Source organism: Canis lupus, chromosome 9 (assembly GCF_003254725.2).
Source record: "Canis lupus dingo isolate Sandy chromosome 9, ASM325472v2, whole genome shotgun sequence".
Classification (NCBI taxonomy): Eukaryota; Metazoa; Chordata; class Mammalia; order Carnivora; family Canidae; genus Canis; species Canis lupus.
Genome location: NC_064251.1, coordinates 26,685,551 through 26,705,061, shown reverse-complemented (window position 1 = coordinate 26,705,061; position 19,511 = coordinate 26,685,551). Strand labels below are relative to the sequence as shown.

Below are 19,511 nucleotides of genomic sequence, written 5' to 3'. Positions count from 1 at the left end.
CAAGGAAGGCTGAGGACAATTTTCAGATTAAAGGAGATTAAAGAGACATGAGAAATAAATACAGTACCTAATATTAGACTGCATCCTGTATGGGGGTGGGGGTGTGTGGAAATTGCTATAAAGTTCATTATTGGGTCAATGGATAAAATTGGAATGCAGAGGATAGGCTTACTTAAGTTATATAAGAGGATGCCCCTATTCTTAGAAAATACACAGAGATAAGATGGGAAATGAGAGAGAGAGAACAAATTAATGGAGGAAAGATGTTAGGGATTGAAGCCGACAGCCAAGAAAGAATTCTTACTACATCTTTGGATATATGAAAGCACAGGGGCAGGACCTGTGGGCAGAAAGAGCTGTACTGGGGTCCTGAGGAGGGGCCCATTATATGCTTTCAAGTTGGGAGGGGGTTAGGGATAGCGTGCGTCTCTATGGAATTTTGGAAGCAGGGTTTCCAGGATCTTGAGGGGGCTGCCTATTGTTGGGAAAAGTCATCTATTATTGTCTAATAAAACCTTAGTCATGAGACCCTTCAGATGTGTATCGGTGGGTCATATGCTTGGGGAATGATTGCCAGCACATATCTTGGGGAGGGGGGAGGGGGGAGAAAAAGGAAATTTCCAAAGGAATTTTTATATGTTAAAGTAGATTTACAGAGTCCTGGGGGTGGAGCTAAGATTCCCTTTTGCCCTTAGCAAAGTATTAAGATGGAGATAGTAGAGCTCTTAGAGGAACATCACTCTGCCTATTTTAAGGACTTATCAATGGACTGCAGGTAGTAAGGAAATTTAATAATTTCTCTTCTGCTTTTGTTACCCACATCACAAATGATAGAATATATGAAACAAAACGTTAGCCATAGATGAATGTAAGGGATATATGTGTTGTTTTATTCTTGCCACTTTTCCATTTTTTTTTTTAATAGTGTACAGGGAACACAGGACTCTAAGCCCAGCCCCTTTGCTAAATTGGTGCATGACCCTGAATGAATCCCTTCCTCTTTTTCTAGAACCTCTTTTCTAAGGTAGTCTCTGGCTGTGGTAACCAATGTCCCGCGACTCAGGACACTTCCTGACAAGGCTTTGGAAAGGTGGCCCCGTGTGCTTCCCCTCAAGGTCTCTAAGCCCACCAGTTATCTACCTACAACTTTCCCCAGGGTGTCCACCCGTCCTCCTTCGTCAGCCATAAACCTGTCCCAGCCCATCCCTGCCGCCACCATCCGCATGCCCAGCGACTCTTCCGAGGGCCCTAAGGTCCACCTTCCTGCAGGCTCTAGCACAGGTTCAGGACAAGCACGTGCATTTATCCCCAAAAAACTACAGCCCCCAAAAGGCTTTGCGACAACCTTTCGACGTTACCCACCAAAGAGGAAAGGCTTTCCAGCGCGGGCCCGACATTAAATGGCTCTTTGGGAATTGTAGTTCATTTGCGAAGACCAGGGGAACCAGGGTGAGGCCGCAAGCCACCCTTCCCAGAATGCACAGCGCTCTTTCCCACCAATCGGAGGCCCGGATCTTGGAAGGGGGGCGGGGAAGAGAAGGGGCTGCCCAGCGCATGCGCGGTACGTGTGGCTGGGGAATTCATGTGGAGGTCAGAGTGGAAGCAGGTGAGAATGGAGGGAACGCGTTCGGCTGGTGTTCGGGCGCCTCTGCAGCTCCGCTCCGCGTTCCCGTTCGCAATTTGGGCGGGCAGGATGCGTGCGTCGGTCTGCCTCGCGTCGGAGGGGAGGGGGGTGAGCCCGGGACCAGCCAGGAATTGCGTCGTGTAAGGGAGGCGTGCATGGGGGCGGGGTGAGGAATAATCCAGAAGCTGTTGGAAATGGAAAAGCTGAGAGGTCCGAACTGTGTGTCCTGGCCTCAGGTTAGGAACAGTGAAGCACACCGGGAGCGATCAAGAAAGCCTCAGATCTGAGAGGGAGGGAGGGGGGAGGATTTGAATCTAAGTGGACGACGACGCTGGGGCGGGGCATTAATAAAGTTGTGTGCGGGAGTAGATTGAAGTTAGGTCCGTCGTGACCTTAGCCCCGCCCTCTCCCTTGCAGTGCAGCTCTGGAGAGCCTTTTTGCCCCATTGGTTCTTCCGGTATCTTGGTCCCAGGATGCTCCCCAGATCCTGCTACCATCATAGCAAATCATTCTTTTTTTTTTTTTTTTTCTTCCCAAGACTTTAATTTCATGAGACACGCACAGAGAGAAGCAGAGACACAGGCAGAGGGAGAAGTAGGCTCTCTGCGGAGAGCCTGGTGCGGGACTGGATCCCAGGACCCCGGGATCATGACTTGAGCCAAAGGTAGACGCTCAACCAGTGAGCCCCCCAGGTGCCCCATGGCAGGTCATTCCTAATACTGGAGCGGAGAAACACAGTATGGTGAGGAGTTAAGTCATACCTACCCTAGACTTAGACCTCCAGGTTCTAGTCCTGGTTCCACTACGAAATGGCTTTGTGATCTTCCGCTTATCTTGTAAGTTTGCTGTGTGCCTCGGTTTCCTCATCTGTAATAACCTGCTTCATAGGGTTTGGTGTGAGGGTTAAATAATTGCCATTAGAAGACTGCCTCCTGGTATTAAAGGTAGCTGCTAGTGTCACTTATGCTGTTGGAATCACCATGTAGCACATTCTTTGAGTTACTTTTCCAAACCAGAATTGCACAGACCCTACCATATACAACCTTCGTCTTGGGGCCCACTTGTCCAGGAAGTGGAAGGGTGGTTTAGTGTGGTGTGAAATTCTCTGTGGGTAGCAAGCCCATACCTCATTCCTGTTATTGAATCAAGTGTCCCAGACCCCTTTTCCTTAGTGGTAGAAAAAGAAAGAAGAAATGGAAAAATTTTGAAAGCAGAGGAATTAATACTGCACTTTTCCAAGCTGTAGAGTTATTTATTAGATGTCCCTCCATGCGAGATTTAGAGCTTTGAAGAATGGGGAAATAGGGGCACCTAGGTGGCTCTGTTGGTTAAGGGTCTACCTTCAGCTCAGGTCATGATCCCAGAGTCTTGGGTTCGAGCCCTGCATTGGGCTCCTTGCTCAGCGGGGAGCCTGCTTCTCCCTCTCCCTCTGACTGCCTCTCTGCACAATTGTGCACATGGTTCTCTCTCTCTGTCAAATAAATAAATTCTTTAAAAAAAAAAAAAGTGGGGAAATAAATAGCCAGTTTGAGAAGTGAATATGGTGTCTCAGGGCTTTCTCTTAGAATTTTGAGATCAAGATGTTTTGTTTGTTTTGTTTTTATCCCATAGGTGTGAGTGGGTCCAGCAGAAGGAGATATGGCTGCCAAAGTGTTTGAGTCCATTGGCAAGTTCGGCCTGGCCTTAGCTGTTGCAGGAGGAGTGGTGAATTCTGCCTTGTATAATGGTGAGGTACTGGGGGAAGGGAGTCACTGCCCTTTGTCGGAGGATTTCTATTGGCTTGCACAGCCGATGTGACACTCCTGGTGGCCACCACTGTCTGTGAATATGTTTGTGACCCAAAGGGTCACCTGCTGCCATCCTACACCATATGGTTGCATTGTCACTTGAGCCTCTGTCCTGTAGCCATTGGTTCTCTCACAGCCTCTCTTCCCAAAGAGCTTCCCAGCCTACTTGTTGGTTAAACATTCCCAGTTGCTCTTACAGGTTTGAAGTGATGCTGCAGCACAGTGTCAGGATCTCACTGGTGTGAGGATTAAATAATTGCTGGCTAAATTAAATAGATTAAATAATCTCACTGGCTAGCTGAAATGGAGATCTCACGTATCCCCTTCTGCTTTGTGTGGTCACCTTTGGTGACCTTACCTGAGCAGGAACTTTTACTCTGCTGCATTTGGATCATTCCAGACAAAATACCTGCATTGTCCAGCCTGTTTTTTTTGTTGTTGTTGTTGTTTTGTTTTGTTTTGTTTTGTTTTAAGATTTAATTTATTCATGAGAAACAGAGAGAGAGAGAGAGAGAGAGAGGCAGAGACACAGGCGGAGGGAGAAGCAGGCTCCATGCAGGGAGCCTGATGCAGGACTTGATCCCAGGCCTCCAGGGTCACGCCCTGGGCCGAAGGTGGCACCAAACCCCTGAGCAACCTGGGCTGCCCATTGCCCAGCTTTTAACAGTGAGGCAGGAGCTTAAGCTGACTTTTCTTCTGTGACCTTAGGCAAGCCATTTCCCCCTCTCTAGGTCTCAGCTTCTTTTTTGGTCAAACAGTAAGACTCAACTGGTTTTACCTCTAAGACTGCTTCCAACTCATATTTTCTGACTTTCATGGTTGGGAAGCAGCAGTAGATTGATCTGCCTCATGTGTGACTGTCTGGCAAGAGGAAGATTACTTTTCAGAGTGAAGATATTTGGAGCAACTCTGAAGTCTAATAAGGCAGAGACAGCAGCTGACAAGAAAAGCTTACTTGGTTTAAGTGGCACAGCTCTGTGCTCTGTGCTATCTTTGTAGCCACTCTGCACAACTAGACAGTAGTCACCATCATTAATTTCTTTCTGAATCAAAAGAACAGCTCTGTAATCCCTTAAAACCTGAGAGAAACCAAGCTCTTGGAAAGAGTGGGACCTTCTGCATTTTAGGATTTCCATGGTGAGGGTGCTTCTTCTGGGAACACTGACTTAAATTGGAACCAGGATGGAATGTGGTAATGGTGAAGGCTTTGGTGAGTTTTGGAAGGAAGTTTTAGGAGGTGATTTCCTGAAGATTTGTTGGAGGATGGGATAGTTAATCAAAATCAGCAGCCAGTTGTTTCAAGGAGAAAGGATGCTGAAGAATAGATCCTATTACCAGAGTCCTTGGAGAGACATTGGGATAGGAGGAGGGGATTGCTGAGTTTTGTAGCTATTTAGAAGCTGCTAGAGATCAGAAGTGCGAGAAGACAGCAGGAGAGGGGAGAGTTAATAAATAATCGGAAAGCACCAAGGAGTTTTCAAAGAGAGGCTTTTTGGTTAAAAGATGAAGGGATTTTTCTGACTTGTCATTATCCTTCATTCCTAGTGGATGCTGGCCACAGAGCTGTCATCTTTGACCGGTTCCGTGGAGTACAGGACATTGTGGTAGGAGAAGGGACTCACTTTCTCATCCCTTGGGTACAGAAACCTATTATCTTTGATTGCCGCTCTCGACCACGTAATGTGCCAGTAATCACTGGTAGCAAAGGTGAGTCTTGTGTGTGGGTCACACAAAGTAGAGTGTGTGAAAGGGTTGCTATAGGATCCAGAAGAAGCTGAGCCTCACCTAATAAGAATTCCTTACATATTTTTCTAGAAAAGTTTAGCACAGGTTCATAGGAATATATGTTTAAGGCACATGCACAGACAGCTGTACACATTTAGAGAAATACACAGAAGTATGTTTCAAGAGGTATGTAGTGTTCCAGATTCAAAGAAATTTAAAAGTGCCTCTGCACCCTCAGTCGACCCTTCCTGTCAGTTCTCATACCCCAGAGTAACTATGTAAACCAGGCTCCAGCCATTCTGTGTGCCTTCATTGCCAACCTGCACTTTGCCTTGTTCTCCAAGGCCTCTGTCTCCAGTGTGCTGGCCTCACACTGTTATCTCTTCTTTTCTTTTTTTTTTTTTTTTTTTTTTTTAATTTTAAACAGAGGGGGAGAGAGAATCTTAAGCAGGCTCCATGCCCAGTGGGGAGCCCAGAACAGGGCTGGATCCCATGACCCTGAGATCATGGCCTGAGCTGAAATGAAGAGTAAGCTGCTCAACTGACTGAGCCACCCGGGTACCTCTCACCCTGTTGTCTCATAGGCAGGGACCTGAGTCCCTGGGAGCAGTCTCCTGGTGGCTGACATGCCACTGTATTTCCAGTGAGCCTAAAATGAAGAGCCGTCCCCATTCTCGCACCGTCATACACAAAGAAGTACACAGGCAGTAAACGGATTAGCAGACACTGGGCTCAGTGACATTTCTGTGCAGCAGGATGCGAGGGTTGTGTAGATGTTGGTTTAGTATCTCGCTAACATCTGATGCCTTTGGTGCTATTCTCTGGAAGATGTGTGCTTACAATGACCGTGCCTGCTTTTGTGCTGGGTTGCGTGGTGGGGGTGGTTCAAAGATAACTGAAGCAGGAGCCTCTGGGAGCTCAGTTTTGCTAGCGATGTAGACGTGAACAAGGAGTTATAGTAATTGAAGTGAGTTCTACAGCCAAGGACGTGGGGCCAAGAGAAGCAGAGAAGAGAGCAATTAGCCCCCACAGGTGACCGCACAGGCTCCTGGGAGGAACTTAGTTTGAGCTGGGACTTTAGTAAGAGATGAGTGTCAAGCAAAAGAGGGGACAGGTAAGTTAGCATTGCATAACCTGGCCTGTAGCTCCTGGCCCGTCAGGAGTCTGGCTTGCCTCCCATAAGAGATCAAAGGTGGGGTGAGGTTAATCGAGAAAAATAAAAATTTAACTGAAAAGCATAGTTCTAAACTTGGCGCCTCTTCAGGATTGCTTTCCCTGCTATTTTACAACTGTTGTAAGGATACATTACTTCCTCGTCTTCGAAACTGTTGATAGGAATTTCCAGAAATCAGGAACTAGTGTGTCTGCATTTCGCACTTTTCTGGGTGCCTGGTTCAGAACTATGCGGTGGGCAGTTGGTCCATATCTTTGATGACTGCAAGCGCATTGACTGTGCTTTAGCCTCAGGCAGGCCTGAATAGTCAGGGGAAGTAATTAATGTCGTTCACCCTCCTCTTTCTCCTTTGCTTGGGACAAGTAATGAGAAGCATGCTCCAGATGAGTCTGATAACCCCTTAACATCTGTTGCACATTTGACATGGTGCTGTTGTATCTCATTTTTCCTTCACTTTACCCCCAATGTTCCTGGAAGGCAGATGAGACCAGGAAATGTCAGGGGGGTGGGGGGAGGCAATAAGCTGAGATTGGCTAAGTCTTAGGTCACATAATTAGTAAACAGCAGGGTAGGACTGCAGCCCAGGCCTTTGGACTGCTGGTCCAGCCAGAGTGAACTGTTTCTGCTGGACCCATGATAACCTCTCCAAGACATACTTCTGACTGGGGCCTTGGAAAGGCTTCACCAAATATTCTTGGTATTGGCTTGTTTTCTTAAAACATGCTGTTTCAAACATCCCATGGTACAAATTAGACAAGTAAGCTGTATTGCTTCTATCAGAGCAGCAGGAGAAGACCTACTGAAAGCTGTCTTCACCATAAACCTTTAAGAATTCTTAACTCTGGTGCTCTGCTGAGTCCCTGTGCACAGAAGCTATGCATAGGGACTCCTGCCCTCTAGGGTCTTAAAATCAACAACTTTACTTTGCAAATTATAGCAAATTTAGCATAGGAGAGGTCATCTGGAAGCCCACTGTGGTTTTAATTTGTAACTCCAGCATTTGTCCCCTACCCTAAGATTTACAGAATGTCAACATCACCCTGCGCATCCTTTTCCGACCAGTCGCCAGCCAGCTTCCTCGCATCTTCACCAGCATTGGGGAGGACTATGATGAGCGGGTGCTACCGTCTATCACTACAGAGATCCTCAAGTCAGTGGTGGTGAGTGACAGGGCCTCAGCCTGGAGCCTAGAGCCCAGACCCTAAGAGATAGGTGGCAGGAAGAGTGTGGCAGTGGGTAGGTTGGCATGTGGCATGCAGTACTTTTCCTGGCCTTTCTGCTTCGTCATCATCCTGACTGGCTCCTCTGCCCTTCTTTGGAACCAGGCTCGCTTTGATGCTGGAGAACTGATCACCCAGAGAGAGCTGGTCTCCAGACAGGTGAGCGATGACCTAACAGAGCGAGCAGCAACCTTTGGGCTCATCCTGGATGACGTGTCCTTGGTAAGATCCTTGGGGAGCCTGGGAGGGAGGGGCTGTGGTTCTTGTTCAGGTGCTTGGCTCCATTTCCTTGTGGACACTAATGGTCCTGCCTTCTATTTTCCTAGATGTGAGACTCAAAACATAGAAACTTCTTGACTATGAGGCAGTCTCCTTGGGTTTGTTTTCAGATGAAGGTTCTTTTGCTTCCCCTCTACCATACACATTTCTCTTTTGACTTCTAACCCTACCTGATTTAGGGTCCTTAACCACTAGATTTTTCACCTTCCCAACGCTATGAGTGTGTTCTCTGGAGCATGCTAGGAAGTAATGTCGTTAGCCCTGTTTGATGCAAGAAGAAACTGTCTGAGGAGGCTAGAGAGGACTCAGAGAGTCCTCTTCCCTGGTGCAGACCTCCCAGCCTAACTCCTGGGAATTTCCTAACACTTACAGTCTGAAGCTCAGCAGAGTGACCTCTGGAAACCCCTGGTGAAAGGTGATAGAGTGTAAATGAGTGGTTCTACTCCCCCAAAGCTGGTGTGAGGGGCAAGGGGCATCTCTGAGGTGTAAGCTAGCCTCTGGAGACTGTATAGTGTATATATTTATAGGACGTTGAATGCCATAACTCAGAAAACAATACAGGCAGGATAGCATTTCAGATCAAGGAGGGTGAGAGGAAGGGGTCGTGTTTCTGGATTCTCTGGGAAAAATCATTTGGAGTGATTTGTTCAGGTAGTGAGGTAGAGTGTTTCCTGTTGGTTCTCCTGTGCATCGCTAGGGAAAGGCACCATTTCCCCCCACAGCATCTGTGCAGCTGTTTAAACAGTCCTGCTCCATAACACCCAGCACTGACCCTCAGGGTGCTGCTCCACCTCACGTCAGTGGTCGCCAGCGGTAGTGGTTGTGGCGGCCTGCGAAGGACTTATGCGCTCCCTCTACTGGCAAGATGCCAGGCTGCAGCCATTCGGCTCTAACGAGCAATTCCTCAGGCTGCTCTTCCACTCACTGTTAACCTAAACAGGTTGACTGTGAGAAAATGCTAAGTAAAACCTACGGAGAAGCTTGGCATTTTGCTAGACTTTAACCACATTCTCTATTCTGGGGAAATGTGGGCTGACCACAAGAAACCATATCTAAGAGGTGTGAGAAGAAAATCAGATTTCATGGGGAATTTGCTGCCCTCACCTGGCCCTTTTAGAAAGAAACTTTATTTCTTAATTACACATTTCATTTTTCACTCTCAGGACTGTAGTTTCTTCCCCAGACTTTGAACACGAGTCCAGAAATGGGACAGGCAAAGTAGAACAGCTGCAGTTTAAGAGTGAGGCATGATAAAAGTTGTGGAAGACAGACTAGGATTTACTCCTGAGAAGTTTTGAGCTGCTTATGTTTCTTTTCTTTTTTTTTAAAGCAAACTTTGGGAGGGTCAGGGAAGAGAGAGGAAGCAAATAGATTTGATAGCAAAACCAATACTATCCTTCCCTTCACTTCTTCCTTTTTAATAAAAAGTTGGATAAATGAGTAAATTGCTCTAGACCAGGCATCAGGAGTTGAGCTCTATCCCATTTCCACTGTCACTGTGGACTATCGCCAAGTCTCAGTGGTATATGTTAGTAGGGAAGGTCTGTGGGTAGTCAGAGTTGTAAACCCTCACCCTAAACAATAGTTTTCCCTGCTTTCCCTCTTAAACCCTTTACCAGAAGCACTCACACATGGGGAATACCATGATTTGCGTTCCACTGTCTCTCATCCTCTTCCTGTTTTGTGGTGGGGCTGCTATGAGAAAGAAGTGGACTGGTTAAGCCATAAGCAGAGAGCATCACGCCCTAGAATCCCTGAGAACCAGCTGTATCCTTCCCTCTCAGGGGCTCAGTTTTCCATCTGGCCTCTCTGGAGGCTCCGAACAGGCCATCAAAGGACTTTGGATGAGCACTAGTTAGAGGCGGGGGTCCTAGAACCCACAGTCTCCTCCCCTTGGGAGGTGGTCGATTGAGCAGGTACCTTCCGGTGCCCAGGGGCTCTTTTCTGCTTGAGATCTCCACACTGCGGACAACAGAATGACGTGAGGGAGGCCGAGGCTTCTGGGGTGTGAACTGAGTTTGGACACGGATGTGTAGGTGGAACGGTGTTCTGGCCTCACAGAGGCCTCCAGCTGCTAGAGCCATTCCTGGCCTCTTCCGTCCAGCGGCCATGGGGGCCTCGCGGCAGTACTGCCCGAGCAATTACACGGCCTCATCTCGCGAACTCTCCCTCCCCTTAGACGCATCTGACCTTCGGGAAGGAGTTCACAGAAGCAGTAGAAGCCAAACAGGTGGCTCAGCAGGAAGCAGAGAGAGCCAGATTTGTGGTGGAAAAGGTGAGCGTTCAACCAGATGGCAGGAGCCTCTCTCCCCTTTCTCCTGTGCTCGGCCTCCCGGTTTGCTGGGTGGCCTGGAAATTCATCATCTGTCATCTCTTCTTCCGGGATCATCGGAAGGGGATGGTAGGGACCGTACTCCTACAATTGGTTCCAGAGTCTTTGGGGGCTAGTCAGGGATATGTGAAGTTATGTTCCTAAATCACCGAAGGGTCATTTTTCTTCCACTTCCCTAAGATCAAAAACACTCTCCTGCAAATAAAAATGTTTTCTCCTGGAATATTTTCAGCTTCACTGAGAAATCATTTTTAACCGTAGTTACACAGTGAAAGCTGACAGCGGGAAAGGATCAAACGTTGCACCAGATGCGCTATCGTCACTGGATTTTTTTTTCAAGCACTAAATCCATCCAGATGTGGCAGAGTGTGATGGGACATGATGTATTTGCATAGCAGCCTGGTCTTGTGGTCTCTGCAAAAGTATATTCATTTCTTGCTGTCCCTTCTCCCCACTACTAGCTTCTCTCGGGTTCGTTCTAATCCAGAAACCCTTAGTCCTTTGAAGCAGGAAAAAGAGCAATATGTGAGTGGCCAACATTTAATTTTAGAGAATGTAAACTGTGCAGGCAGGGACTTTTTTGGGTTTTTTCTTTTCTCTCCTGACTCCAGAGCCTAGAACATGTCTAAGATTGTACCTGGGAATACCTACTAGCTGCTCAGTTAACATTTGTTGCTACTGTACCCTCTTCCTGCGACCAAGTTGTGCCTTGCTAAGAGAGGGCATCCTGTTGATACGGGGTAGGGAAATCCTAGAGCGCTCCTTCTCTTGCTGGGATTCCTGGTCAGGAACCAGGTTAGCTCTGGGGCAACTCCAGGGAGCATCACATGTGCCTGCTGCTCCTCAGCTGCTCCGTTTCCTCAAACACGTGTGTTTGACTTGGGACCTGAGGGAAAGGCGAGCCTGAGGATGGATCCTACCTTTTTTCTCTCTCCTGTTTTCTTCGGTTTGGATCCTCCTGGCTCAGAGTAAAGTGGCTGAGCCAGATTGCCATTAGTGTTAACAAGGACTTTGAAATAAGGCAGATACTTGCACAGCCAACAGAAATGCGTCCCTGCACTGGAGAGAAGCGGGCATTGCATTGCAGGAAAGAGGAGCGGTGGGTGGACAGTGCTTGTTGAGCTCAGTCTGGAAGAGGCGGAGGTAGAGTCCCAGAGTCCCTGCAGGAGCCCATGAGGGTGTGTAGCCTGGTCCTCCCAAGGCCGCTGCCTGCCATCCAGCGCCCTAAGGTGTGATCTTGGTCTCCCCCAACCCCACTTCTTAGGCTGAGCAGCAGAAGAAGGCGGCCATCATCTCCGCCGAGGGCGACTCCAAGGCAGCTGAGCTGATTGCCAACTCGCTCGCCACAGCAGGCGACGGCCTCATCGAGCTGCGCAAGCTGGAGGCTGCAGAGGACATCGCGTACCAGCTGTCACGCTCTCGGAATATCACCTACCTGCCGGCTGGGCAGTCTGTGCTCCTGCAGCTGCCTCAGTGAGCCCTGCCTGGCCTGCCTGTCCTCGGGCCCCCACAGCCCTGACGACTCTTTATACCACCATCCTTCTGCCCCCACCCCAGAAATCACTGTGAAATTTCATGATTGGCTTAAAGTGAAGGAAATAAAAGTGAAATCACTTCAGATCTCTAATCACTATCAGATGAAGCCTTTTCATTGTTCCTATTTCCATCCACTTTTTGATCCACCACCCTCCCCCCCCCCCCCCCAAACTGCCAAGTGCCTACGTAGCCCAGGGCCGGTTGGCACTTCAGCCTAGGTACTGGTGCTTGGCAGGGGAGGCAGGGCTGTTGCACGCTGGGCCAGGGAACTCAGTGGCTGGCCTGAGCACGCTTATAGCCTCCAGCCTGTCATCCATGCAAGATTTGAGGAAGACGGCACACGCCCCTGAACCAGAAGTGCAGGTCTCTGTGCTTCCCAGGGGTTCTTCACAGACCCAGCTGAAGAGCTGCCGGGAGGGTCAGAGAGGAAGTAATCTGTCTCTCACCATAAGGCTGATTCTCTCTTAACTGCGGGGCCAGCGGAAGCAGGTGTGAACAGCGGGGCATGGACTGAAGCGTCTGCCCCTGTGAAGGTGGGTGGGCCTGATGTGCTGCCCCCCACAGTCCTGCAGCCGGGATGGACTTGGAGAGTGAGCAGGCAAGCCTGGATGCTGACCTGAGTCCTGCTGAAGACTTCCTCTCCACCCCCCACCTCGGTGTCTCAAAATCCCCGACGGAATTCCAGCTTGAAGGATTGCATCCTGCCGAGTCTGAACACGCCTGCCAAAGACGTGTGCGTCCTGCGTTCCTGGCTCCCTTGTTCAGAGACTGCCCTTCCAGAGGGCTCTGTGCCTGGGCTTTGAAGGAAATGGCCGTGGGAAGAAAAAAAATGTGTGTAAACTGCTGTCAATAAATAACACCCAGAACCTTCCAGCTCAGTCTTGGGGGTTTGCTTTCTTGTTCGTGGGAGCCCTGGGATCAGAACAGAGCATTCTAGCAGTTTTGTGTGCACGTGTTTGCATCGCCAGCTGGGACAGAGCCTCCAGCAAGGTAGAAAATGCTTTGGTTTCAGAAAACCTAGCTTTGTGTTGTGTTCCAGATCCGCCCCAGCCTGAAGAAAATCTCCGTGGTGTTGGGTGAGGTTTGTCATGAGATGGGTTCTTAGGAGGCCACGTGAATGGAGATGAGTTCACCTTTGCTCTGGCTTTTGGTGCCACTACTCCTCTAACTGGTTGCTGTGGACTTGCCCACCACCTTGTCAGTAATGCCCAACCCTCAAAGGAGGGGAGAGAATGGCACAGGATATGCGTGTGCAGTTGCTTCTGGGGCACACCAGTTTGATTTTTGATGTTCACCGAATGGCTCCAGGTGCTCTGACGTGGGTTTATATTGCTTTCTGTTTTGCCTTGATGTAGAAATGATTTGGCATTTGAGGGGGCCAACTTGATGGGTTTTGGATGATGGTGAGGGAAAGCAAACCTACCACTGAGAAATGTACCAATCACCCACCTGAAATCCTTTTTGGAACAAGAGGGAAACAGCAGTGCAGTGAGCACTCCGGTGGACTATGCTTTAATCTCTGCACTCAATTTGATCCCTGGGCTCACCCCCTGGCTGAGGAAAACAGTCTTTAAGAGGACTCTGCAGGCTGGTCTCCGATCTGGATTCACGACCCCTACCCCCAAGTGAGGGCCACGGGTCAGCCAGGAAAGGCAGGGACCCAGTACCCCCATCCCTGCACCTGCTCCCCTCCCAGGCCTTCCAGCGGGGATGGGGGGGTGATGGGTATGTCTAATCCCCTCCCATCCTCCTGGAGCACTCAGACAAGTGTTATGGGCCTGGCTAAATCTCCCACCAAAGCCTGGTCCTGGCACCCGTGAACCCCTGTCTAGCCAACTCACCTGCCCTGTCACCCTTTATCTCACGGGTGTCTCTTCCTACTTGTTCTTTGCTGTAAGAACAGCAAAGCCTGCAAATGATGAGGTGCCTGTACTCAAAGCACAACAAAAACCTGAGCAGGGAGCATAATTTCTCAATAGCTTTCACGCTGCTGCCTTCTTCCTTTCCTGCTGTTAATTGCTTTAGACACCCCTGGGGGGGGTTGGGGGGTGAGGGCAGCAAGGGGCAGGGCAGGAGACTCCCTCCTCCCCAGGCCCTTTTTATGTATTTATATATGTATTTATTTATTTATTTTTAAAGATTTATTTATTCATGAGAGACAGAGACACAAGCAGAGGGAGAAGCAGGCTCCATGCAGGGAGCCTGATGTGAGACTTGATCCCCGGACTCCAGGATCACACCCTGGGCGGAAGGCAGGCGCTCAACTGCTGAGCTACTCAAGGATCCCCTCTAGGCCCTTTTTAAAAAGAGCAGTTGTGGAAAAAAAAAAAAGAGCAGTTGTGTTTCTTGCACTAGGCGAGAGATTGGGTTTCCTCCAGGTGCCTGCAAGGGAGCCCTCCACAGCTTTTGGGTCCTCTCTGCCTCGAGGCCAGCCCTTCTAGCTGCAGACAGACCAGGTTCCTGCTGGATTGACCTTTCCTGGCCTGCCTGCCATTTCCTGTTGGGTTGGCCTTTTGCTGGCCTGCTGTGGGTGATGCCACTGGCAGCCCAGGGGCCTCATTCTGCCTTGACTTCCTCCAAGTAATTCTTCTCGTAAATGTTCAAGTGATGTTAACTGGCTCCTCAGCCCCAGAGCCCCCTGACGGCCTCTAGGTTTCTTCAGAAGCTGCCACAATGGGCTTCTATCAGCTCGGGATTCTCTGGGCCTTGGATCAAAAGCCATGTCCTGTCCTGGCCGGGGAAGGGCCAGAGTAGGGAGTGCCTTCCTCCTTCCTTTGGTCAGCCTGAATTGCTTCCTTGTTCCAGCACTGAGAGGTCACTTACTAAGAAGGCAGTGGACCCTGGATGGGCAGGAGAGAGAAGGATTCTCAATGGGTTGCCTTTTCCTTACTTCTGCTACTTTTACACAAATTCTGCCCTTGTAGACCAATGGAGAAGTTGCATCCCCAGGTGGGTTGATTTGAAAGGTGGGAAGAGGCAAAGGGAATGTTAGTCAAATCCTGATTTAGCAAATGCTAAATCCCGGCAATCAGCAGGGTGACAAGCTGGTAAGACTTCCCCTTGACCTTTGACATCCACCAATAATTAGTGAGCAAAGCAGCCCACCCTGACTGAAGATTGTTTGGGTGAAAAGATCTCAAGAGGTTGTAACAGATTTCTCTGCCTCTTAGGCCTTCCATTCATCCTGCACATTGCTCCAAAATTCATTTTTCTAAAGCGGATCTTACCTCCTCCCTGTTGGAAAATGTGCAGAGGCCATTCCTTGCTCATTTCCCAAAGGGCAAGGTCTTGTCCTGGTATTCAAGCCCCTCCATGGTCTGGCTACTGCTGGCTACCTTTCTAATCCAAGAGTTTATAGTTTCCTGCTTGCCTTCACAAACCTACTTAGTGGCTCCAGTGGGCTGGGGGGTGTTGAGAATGCCAGCAGCTTCTGGCATTAGGGGAGGACCAGGGGAAGTGGCCAGGATGCTACAAGACCTACTTTGTATAGGACAGACTCATACTATGAAGAATTGCCCCCAAGTAATGCCAATAATACACACACCCTCCCCCCGCATTGAAAACTCATGCCAAACTGAGTTCTTGTCTACACTGCCCCATATTTTGCCTGCATCCTCTTTACCCAGGGTCCCTTCAACCTGAAGAGCCCTTCCCCCACACATCACAGGTCCAGATAGGCCATCCTCCAATATTTTCTCTTCCATAGAATGTGACTGCGCATGTCCTCTGCCCCCTATTCATTACCTCTACCTTGCCTGAATTCCTATCCACATTCCCATGAGGCATTTAGCACTATCCTCATTGGGTTGTAATGTGTGTGTGTGTGTATTCTCTCTCCTACTCTACGTTTTTTAAAGGGCAGGACCTTTATGTGGTTCAACATTCTTCCTTCCTCTGCTTTCCCCCAACCATCCCCTGATATTTCCCTCAAGTCAAACATGCCTGGCTCTGGGTGGGAGCTTCTGGGTGTTTGTCGAAAAAACAGATGGAGGAGTCACCTGCATAGGACTGAGGTTTGCATGGAGGGTGGGAAGCCAGGCCCCTGAGCTCTCCTCCCACACCATCCTGTTAAGTTACCTTAAAGCTCATCTGGAAAAAAAAAAAAAAAAAAAAGCTCATCTGGATCAGTTGCTGGGGATGTAGTACACCAATCCCTCCACTCATGTGCCACCCGGGCTGACTTCCCAGTGTCCTCACTTTCTTGCTTCAAATGGCCCCTGGGTGGGCCTCTCCCCTCACTGCCACATGCTCACAGCTCAGGCTCTCCTGCTTCTTTCTGTCTGGAACTCCTCTCACTCTCCCTCCTTCAATCCCTGTCCTTCTTGCTGTCTGGAGCCCAACTTAAAATCCCTCCTTCCCGAGAATTCACTTCTGGCTGACTTGCCCCAGCTTTCCTAGCATATAAGGTCTCCCTTTATAAAAAGAACACTGGGGGTGCCTGGGTGGCTCAGTGATTGAGCATCTGCCTTTGGCTCAGATTATGATCCTGGGGTCCTGGGATCAAGTCCCACATTGAGCTCCCTGCAGGGAGCCTGCTTCTCCCTCTGCCTGTGTCTCTGCCTCTCTTTTGTGTGTCTCATAAAATAAATACACAAAATCTTAAAAAAAAAAGAATTCAACAAGATAAAAGTCACGAGGCCTGTCCGAGCTAGTAGAGGCCAGGATGCTCTGGCAAGGCCCGGTGCTCAGAGCTGGAAGAGAGAACATGGAAATGTGCTGTACTGGTGCGGGGCACCCACCTGACAGATGAAAGAGAACAACTTTGTGGGGGACCCTGGGTGGATGGGGGAGAGGATATCTTTCCAGCACCCTCCACTCAAGCTACTTTGGAAGAGAGCAAAAAGCCAAAAGGACAAGGCCACTGTGGGGGAGCTGAAAGCTGGTGTCACCCCTGAAGGCTAAGCCAAACCATCTTAGCCGGAAAAGCCAGGATCAAGCAAAGGCTTGGACCACCTGAGTTTGGCTGAATCAGCTGCAAACCATGCAGGGGTTCGCAAGCCATGCCTGCAGGCTAAGTACAGCCCAACTGTACAGCTCACAAGCTAATAGTGGTATTTACACTTTTTTAAAAAGATTTTATTTATTTATTCATGAGAGACACAGAGAGGAAGAGACATAGAGGGAGAAGCAGGCTCCCCACAGTTACTTACTCTTCTAAATGGTTGGGAAAAGTTCAAAAAAGAAAGACAATTTGGTGACACATGAAAATTATGTAAAATCCAAACTTCAGTGTCTGTAAGTAACGTGTTGTTGGAATATAGCTATGTTCACACACAGGGCTGGAGAGTTCCAGCAGACCCCACACAGCCTGCAAAGCCTCAAGTCTTCACTCTTCTTCCTTTTGCAGGAAAAGTTTGCTGAGCTCTGACTTAGGGGCTTGGACAACATTGGAGAAGAAGAGAAGAACCCTGGGATTTGGAAGTCTCAGGCTGTGGGCTTTAAGTCTGATATGGCATAATTGTCACCAGAGTTCTGGCTGGCGTCCGAGGCTTTGGCAATCTGGAGAGCGAAGTCACACAGGGCCCTGGCACACGGATTATTTATTTATTTATTTACTTACTTACTTTCTTACTTACTTACTTATTTACTTATTAAGATTTTATTTATTCATTCATGAGAGACACAGAGAGAGGCAGAGACACAGGCAGAGGGAGAAGCAGGCTCCCTACAGAGAGTCTCTCCATCTCAGGACCCCCGGGTCAAACCCTGAGCCAAAGGAAGACGCTCAACCACTGAGCCACTCAGGGGCCCCAGCACACAAATTTATAAGGCTCACCATTCTCCTTGGCTTGCAATGTTTCTGAACTAGACAGAAGGTGGGAATAGCGGTAGCAAACAGGTGGGAATTAGGAAGGAAGGACCCGATGGTCCCCTAGAGGTCTGAGAATCTCCAGACCTGGGGTAAAAAGTACTTCCTTTCCACCACTTTGCCCTCCAGGAGGGGTTTGCTGCTGGATTGCCCTTCCAAGGCCATGGGAGGCCACAGCTATGAAAGGGAGCCCAGTGCTCAATGACTCCCAGAAACAGGGGCCTCTGGGAGTTTAGCCATTGGGCAGAGAAGTCTCTTAGTTAAGACCACATCTATCCTGGTGGCGCCTGGATAGCTCAGTTGCTTAAGTGTCTGCCTCCCGCTCAGGTCATGATCATGGGGTCCTGGGTTTAAGCCCCATGTTGGGCTCCCTGATCAGTGGGAAGTCTGCTTTTCCTCTCCCTCTGTGTGCTGGCTCTCACTCTCTTTAAAATAAATAAAATCTTTTTTTTTTTTTAAGGCCACATCTAACCTGGATAACCAGAGACCCCAAGAGAACTACAGATGCTGGGGCACCTGGGTGGCTCAGTGGTTGAGTGTCTGCCTTTGGCTCAGGTTGTGATCCTGGGGTCCTGGGATCGAGTCCTGCATAGGGCTCTCTGCAGGGAGCCCGCTTCTTCCTCTGCCTGTGTCTCTGCCTCTCTCTCTGTGTGTGTCTCTCATGAATGAATAAATAAAATCCTAAAAAAAAAAAGAACTACAGATGTGCCAAACCTAATCTCTACCCAGCGTTCAGCAGCAGATGAGCTTGCCATCTCTAGCCAGCAACTGCTTCTTGTCCTTGCTTGCCTTTGCCAACCTCTCAGTGTGAGCATTTCTTTCTTCCATGTCCCTAACCTTCCACTCTTCAAGATCCTGTCCAAAACTCACTTCCTCAGGGCTCCTTCCTGGTCTGACTCCGCCCCCACTGAAATTACAACAGTAGAGAAGTGAGCAGAAGACTTTCACATCCTCGGGAACAAGCACTTCATGTAAGTGAGGAGGGTTGGGGGGAACTGCCCGACGTCCCACAGGATGCAGGTTGCAAAGCCAGGGGTGGAATTCAGGTCTCCAGACTCTCTGTCTACTGTTCTTTCCATCCCACCTCTAGCTTCTAGGTGTTCTAGATCTGAGGCCCCCTGTCCTATAAACCCCTATTTGCTGCACTCACAGGTTGGTGAGTGCATGTGAAGTCTTCATCATTTTCACCAGCACACTTTCTTCCTCATTTAGACTATCACAGGTGAGAGGCAGAGACGATGGGTTTTCTTTTCTGAGGCCCCACAGGCCAGCGAACTGCAGTAATCCTGACTGACACAGTGGAACTCTGGGCTGGGCTGGACTTCCCAGATTTCTTGCTCCAGAAGGCAACTCCACTCCATTTACTGGAAAGACATGGGTTCTAGAATTAGAAAGATTTGGAATTAGATTCTGATTCCGCCATTTATTAACTCGGGAGACCTTCGGTAAATTACTTAAAGACTTCAAGCATCTTTTTTTCCTTAGCAAAAAAATTGAGGAAATTGGAGCACCTGGTTGGCACAGTAGAGCATGTGACTTTTTTTTTTTTTTTAGGTAGGCTCCATGCCCAGCATAGAGCCCAATGAGGGACTTGAACTCAAGACCCTAAGATCAAGACCTGAGCTAAAAGTTGGGCACTTAACCAACTGAGCCACCAAGGCACCCCACACATGTGACTCTTGATCTGAGGATCGTGAATTCAAGCCCCACATTGGGTGTAGAGATTACTTAAAAAATAAAAGTAAGGGGTGCCTGGGTGGCTCAGTGGTTGAGCATCTGCCTTCGGCTCAGGTCGTGAGATTCTAGGGTCCTGGGATCAAATTCTGCATCAGACTCCCTGCAGGAAGTCTGCTTCTTCCTCTGCCTGTATCTCTGCCTCTCTCTGTGTGTCTCGTGAATAAATAAATAAGATCTTAAAAATAAATAAAATATTTTTTAAAACCTGAGAACACGAATATCTACACCACAGTGTTGTGGAGAACTAAATGAGCTGACAGATGTGATGTGAAAATGCTTAGCACAGGG

General features: G+C 48.9%; 1 protein-coding gene across 2 annotated transcripts; it reads left to right on the top strand.

The window, feature by feature from the left end:
• Positions 1–1,477: 1,477 nt before the first annotated feature.
• On the top strand, positions 1,478–12,550 carry PHB1 (prohibitin 1). Of its 2 annotated transcripts, none has more exons than XM_025440091.3 (7): positions 1,478–1,606; positions 3,236–3,350; positions 4,957–5,118; positions 7,328–7,470; positions 7,636–7,752; positions 9,989–10,084; positions 11,406–12,550. In XM_025440091.3, the coding sequence occupies exons 2-7, from the start codon at positions 3,263–3,265 to the stop codon at positions 11,616–11,618; spliced, it is 819 nt and encodes a 272-aa protein (XP_025295876.1). In that variant the 5' UTR covers positions 1,478–1,606; positions 3,236–3,262; the 3' UTR covers positions 11,619–12,550. The 2 variants fall into 2 exon arrangements, with proteins under 2 accessions (XP_025295876.1, XP_048970747.1); XM_049114790.1 differs by lacking the exon at positions 1,478–1,606 and adding an exon at positions 2,168–2,288.
• Positions 12,551–19,511: the final 6,961 nt, after the last annotated feature.